The sequence below is a fragment of the Pollachius pollachius genome, assembly GCF_949987615.1.
Source record: "Pollachius pollachius genome assembly, chromosome: 10".
Taxonomy (NCBI): domain Eukaryota; kingdom Metazoa; phylum Chordata; class Actinopteri; order Gadiformes; family Gadidae; genus Pollachius; species Pollachius pollachius.
Genome location: NC_136943.1, coordinates 20651855 through 20658309, shown reverse-complemented (window position 1 = coordinate 20658309; position 6455 = coordinate 20651855). Strand labels below are relative to the sequence as shown.

The following is a 6455-nucleotide window of genomic DNA, read 5'->3' as shown; positions in this document are numbered from 1 at the left end:
TAGGCCTAAATGATAAGTGACAGTCTGCCTCTGACTCACTCCGGGGGATTAGCTGAATGAGAAAAGACCCACAATTCTGTCATTGTGCTCCACAGCAGAAGTGCTCACACAAATGGTTTTGTTTTAAATTGTAGGACTGTACAGTGTTTGGTTAATGATAATGTAGCACAATAAATTGATCAACATATTAACAAGCATTGGTCTTGATGATTGAATGGGTTATTGGGCTATAGGACCGGATATTCCTCAGTCCTCATTTCTCTTATTAATAAACCAACTTGTTAGAACGATGGGAAACACATTGATTATGCTTCAGAAAGAGTTATAATTCCGAAGTTGGCCTAAATTATATGTTGAATATGTCAAGTTGAAAACTTAATAAAAGAAAGTCAACATTTTCTAAAATAGTGAGGCCTATTTTCATGCATGTCATGCATTATTTGATTCCTATGGTTTTTTCATCAAAGTCAGAGTCAACCTTTTCAGTTGCTGCCCAACTTTTCCTTGACGGTGTGGGTTTTAGGGCAAAGTTTGTCTGAAGACGTTCTTAACGCTGAGGTTATAAAAATAACGTTAATTCAACATTTGTAGACAGGTTCCCACTGCTGATAACGGCGAGGTTTTTTTTACACACGGGTTACCGGGGACCTGTGAATGTGTGATGAATTCCTCTGTGGGGGGCCGGCTGCCGTCCAGGGTCCTGAAACAGGAGCCCACCCATCATGACGAGGAGGAGGGTGATGATGAGGAGGATTATGATTAGGAGGATGATGATGATGATGATGAGGATGATTACTCTTATGTGCGTTTCCATCTCCCCTGGTCAGGAGAGAATACAGGCTGAGAACGAGCATCAAGGCGGACTCATTTACCGGTTGAATCCACCGTGACGCTCGTAGCCCCCCAACCACCAACCACCAACACCACCTGACAGCAAAATAACCATGAGGAAACCAGCCATCCACCGGGCTGCAGTCAGACCAGAGAGGAGGAGACCAAACCAGCCATCCACCAGGTTGCAGTAGGCTAAGACCAGAGGAGCAGAGAAAACCAGCCATCCACCGGGCTGCAGTCAGACCAGAGAGGAGGAGAGGATAGAAAACCAGTCATCCACCGGGCTGCAGTCAGACCAGAGAGGAGGAGAGGAGAGAAAACCAGCCATCCACCGGGCTGCAGTCAGACCAGAGAGGAGGAGAGTAGGAGAGAAAACCAGTCATCCACCGGGCTGCAGTCAGAACAGAGAGGAGGAGAGGAGAGAAAACCAGCCATCCACCGGGCTGCAGTCAGACCAGAGAGGAGGAGAGAAGGAGAGAAAACCAGCCATCCACCGGGCTGCAGTCAGACCACTACCGGGAGAGGAGCAGAGAAACAACTTGTTTACCAGCGTGCGTCTCCCGTGATGCCGAGAGCAGACGCAAAGTGTATTCTTAAGATCGATCCGTCACTTTATGGGCTGGATCTGGCTGCTCGATAGTCCAAGTGCAGAAATAACGCACGTTCACTCCGATTAAATATTGATATAGTGTGTATCAGCGATCCGGAGCGGGCATGCGAAGGAAGGGACGCACCACCACCACCAGATGATCACCCTTCTCCCCGGCAGCAGCAGCCCACCACTTCGGGTCCCCGGCACATGATGTCCCGCCGGTCTGAGGGGGCTTCCAGGGGCTACGAGGAGGACGAGGGAGGATGAGGGAGTGTGGAGCGGGATCGAGTGTGGCAGCAGAGGTGGAATATAATGAAGTGGAGTGGGAAAGGACTGTGCACCATCTTCTCCAGCACCCTCCTCTTCGTGTGTGCCGTGAGCGAAGTGGTGGTCGGATTACGATGCATCTCCCTGGGCACGGGCGTGCGGGCGCACTTTCACCTGGGCGCCCCGGCCGGGGCGTTTTACTCCGGGGTGCTGGTGGGCTTCGGCCAGGCGCTGCTGGGCGCCGCGCTGCTCTGCTGCACGGAGAAGCCCGGCTGCAGGAACTTCTTCCTGCTCGGGGTGGTGGTGTTCCTGCTGGGGGTGCTGACCGCCTTCAGCGGCGCGGTGGTGGACGGGGACACCGTGTCTCTGGTGGAGAGGAAACACTCCCACTACTGCCTGCACGCCGCGGTGGTGAACCCGGCGTGCGAGCTGCTCAAGGATTACCAACGGAGTCTGGTGGTCTCCACGGTTCTTAGCACCCTGGAGTGCCTGCTGGGGCTCATCCACCTGCTGCTGATCAAGAGCTACAAGACGGCGCAGTTCTACCGGAACAGGCAGGCTCAGCGGCGGGGCACCGGGGCGATCCTGTACCGCGAGGAGCGGGACTTTTCCTCGGCGGACTTCCAGCCGGTGTCTTACATCAACTTGGGGGTTTTCAACGTGCTGGACGAGACAGGGGCCGAGGTGCAGTGCCGGGGCCACCCGTCCCTGGAGCTACCTGGCTACTCGTGTACGGACCCGGACCTCAACCTCTCGTACCCCTTCTCGGTCCCGCTGCCCTGCGAGCAGCCGCCCGCGTACGAGGACATATTCCCGGTGGAGGCATGCACCATATAGGGGGAGGGGGGGCTGTGTGGACCCATGGACCCCCAGCAGCTTTATTATTCAGCTGTGTGACAATCACTGACTGTGCTGGGAGAGAATACAGAGAAGTAAGTTCAACGCGAGGACAATATGAGGCTAATTGATTCATCACTTTACTCCTTCTCACCATATAGGCATATTTTCTTACATAATCAGCCTCCCATCCGATTTATGCTTGTCCAGACGTTCACAGTAACTTTGCCAATCGCAGGTTTTAAAATCTCTCTATATAAAAAAACAACATGGTCTCGGTTGGAGCTTGCTGTTCGAGGCGGAATACGTGTTTTGAATGTCTACATTTTTACATGTGAATAAAAGAATTGTATTTAACCCTATAGATGTCATAAAACCGACCAGTTGTTCCTCAACCGCATCCGTTTACTGTCAAAGGGAATGACCCCCCCCCCCCCCCCTCTCTGACGTGCTGATATTATAGATTTAGGATTAGGATTAGGATTTGGTTCATGGAGACTCTTTTAATGTCTTCATTCGTTGTGAAATGATCTCTCCCCTCTCCCTTGTAGATGTTTCATATATCTGAAAGGACACCACCTGTTTCACTGAAAGAGATAAACTTGAATACTAACAAATTAATTATAGAAAAAGTGGATGTGATGCTCTGCACTTTATCAGCAAGGTGAACACCGTGATCCCAAATATACATTTTATAAACATTTATTCAAATGAGTATTCATGTAAATCACGATACTTCTAAGGGTCAATGTGAACCTTATTCATGCAGTGGCAAGGGGGTGGCAAGCCTATGCCTCCACCTTAGTGGGAACCAGGCCGACCCTGAGAACCAAACCTTCAGTCTACGGCTGTACTCTCCACTCAGATACCACCGTTGAACGTGTTGGATCAGTGTGGATGTGGGTTCCTCCTTGCGTTTATCTCCCTTGGTTCACGTCGACGTACCAGGCTTCCTCTCCAACGACGCTCTCTTTGGTAGACTCTGTTTTCCACTTGCTGACATTCACATTTAGGGAATTTAGCAGACGCATTCATCCACTTACAACGGTTAATACACACATTCACACCCTGACGGCGGAGTCAACCACGCAAGGCGACAGCCAGCTCGTCAGGAGCAGTCAGGGTGAGGCGTCTCGCTCAGGGACCCCTCGACACTCAGCTAGGAGGAGCCTGGGATCGAACTAGCAACCTTCCGGTTACCAGTCAACCTGCTCTGCCTCCCGGGCTTAGCCGACCCACTTGTTCCTCTTTTTTTTTTAGCTCATCTCATCGAGGTTAGACCTCCAGAGCAGGGTTAAGAGCCGATGAGAGCAGAGAACACGCTGTAGAGACGCTGGGTGGAGCTCCTGGAGGCGGAGTCACACGAGGTGCTCTGTCCCCCCGCGGCCCGGTTCATCAGGTCTTTACAGCGTGTCTGAGCCCCGCCGGTCATTAACACGTCTGTGTGTGCGCCATCCCAGGGGATGGCGGTCGATTCAGACACAGCCTTCAGCGACTCACAGCCAGGGTCTTTATTGCAGGAGGGGACCGGCTGGCCGGCCTGCCAACTGGCACGCAGCAGAGTGGCTTCTTGCTGCATTCTGGGTGATTTATGTTGAAACACTCACGAGTGTGCAGTGGACTGACCACACACACTCACGGGTGTACACACACACACGGGCGTATGCACACACGAACACAGGCACACACACGCACACAAGCACATACACGCACGCAGACACGTCCACACACACGCACACACACACACACACACACACAAGTGTATACAGAGACACACACAGAAGCCCATGCACGCACGGAGACACACACACAAGACCACAGACACAAGAACGAGCACATGCACGCACGCAGACACACCCACACAGCCAACCACACACCCACAAACACATCTACACACAACCACACACCCATCCAAACACCCACGCCCACACACACAGACACACACACACCCACCACCCACACACCCACCACCCACACACACACACGGGCCTTCTGATCACCGTCCTCCCGCTGACCTTGCTATATCGTGGTACCTGAGGCATCGCTTTAAATTAATTTAAATCAGAGATTGACAAGGAAGTTACCGGAAATAACGACAGGGCGGCCAACGAATGGAAAGGGCACCCATAGATTTTCATAATAATGTGCAGATGAATGTTATGAGAGATAATGCCATGTGGGCTGATGCCAGCCCGGCCGCCGACGGTTCAGATGTTCGTCTGTGGTGACAGAGGAGGAGGATGTGAGCGGGGGGGGGGGCGGGCTGGGGGTTGCCACAGGGCTCGCCGCAGCCTGCATCTCCTTCCACTGTCTTCCATTATCTCTCCCATCAGCGAGGACCTCGAGTGTTCGGAGCCGCCTCTCCCTGGGAGCCTCTCCAGAGCACTTGTCTTGAGGCTGACTGACAAGAGAGAGAAGTGGCCTGCTGCATTGTGGGGGATTTGGTTTGAAAGACTCAAACTGTGCCGTCGCACTCTGGAGCTCAACTCAGAGTGGAGGGTTCATTCCTTCAAATCCCACAGGAAATAATCCTTTAAAGATAAACACACAAATGTATACGCACACACACACACACACACAATCGGTCGCACACGCACGCACGCACGCACACACACACACACACACACACAAAGAGGGAGGTCATAAAGCAAAACAAACGATGCCTACTGGTGGAGCCAATAAACACGGACCCACATAACATATTCCAACAGGAAGGTACAACAGAAATGACCTTCAAAGAAATATTTGTGCATGAATTAGACGTGTCCGCCGCGCCGCGAGCTACTCATGAATTCCGTGGAGTTATTGAGCGCTATCTCGCCCTAGAAACGAGGTACACTGAGGTACATGGGCTAACCCGACGGCTGCTTGTGGGCCATCCCTCCTCCTGCTTGTTTCCCTTACAGACGCCTGTGTGTCACCAGCAGCAGGACGCTAGAGTTGGTTTCTAAAGAGAAGTTGTTTTAATTGCCATTCGCAGAGGGATCTGTCTTCTGTGGGTGTACAGGACCGCCAAGCTCAACAGGATGATAGTCTGGGAACAAAATGGAGGAGTTAAGGGTTAGACAATGTTCTGGGTTGGACGTTGTTCTGGGTTGGACAGTGTAATGGGATAGACAGTGTAATGGGATAGACAGTGTAATGGGTTGGACAGTGTAATGGGTTAGACAGTGTTATGGGTTAGACAGTATAATGGGTTAGACAGTGTTACGGGTTAGACAGTGTTACAGGTTGGACTTAGTGACACAATAACTTAACACTTTTACTATTTTTGAGATGGTGAAGATGTTTTAAGTACAAACCAATCAAAAAAAAAGAATACTATATATATATAAAAATAAAGACCTTAGAGTGAGGAAATTATGTAAGAATCAAACCTAAGTCGCATTAAAATGTATTTTAAAGGTCCCATGGCATGCTACTTTATGGATGCTTTAATATAGGTATTAGTAGGCCCCAAACACAGTATTTGAAGACGTTCCCGAAATTCATCCGTGGTGCAGAATTACAGCCACTACGAGCCAGTCGCACATTGAGCTTTCCCCAAATGCGCCGTTTCGGTGTCTGTAGCTTTAATGCAAATAAGGAGGAGAGAGGCGGGTCAAGGAGGAGGGTGGGGGTGTGGCCCTGAGCAGCTTGCAGCCACGGTACTCTGTTTACAGTGGGTTTATCGCAATGGCGAGGCGCACACAGCCTTTAGCCGTGTTCTATAAATATTCTAGAACACACGGGAGTCCTGGAGCTCTATATCTAAATAATATCATATTATACATAGATATCTATATCATATAATATATATTATCACGGCCAAAAGCTGTGGGAGCCTCCAGACGATATTATGAATCTCAAATGTCTCTGATTCTTCCACGTCCACATCAATCTGAAGTAGACTGAACCACGACATGGAGGAGAAAGGGATTGTTGC

At 50.6% G+C, this 6455-nt stretch overlaps 1 protein-coding gene across 1 annotated transcript; it reads left to right on the top strand.

Moving 5' to 3' along the window:
* Positions 1–1738: 1738 nt before the first annotated feature.
* Positions 1739–2530, top strand: tmem271 (transmembrane protein 271; the record flags this gene model as incomplete). Its single annotated transcript, XM_079745336.1, has 1 exon — positions 1739–2530. The coding sequence occupies one exon, from the start codon at positions 1739–1741 to the stop codon at positions 2528–2530; it is 792 nt and encodes a 263-aa protein (XP_079601462.1).
* Positions 2531–6455: the final 3925 nt, after the last annotated feature.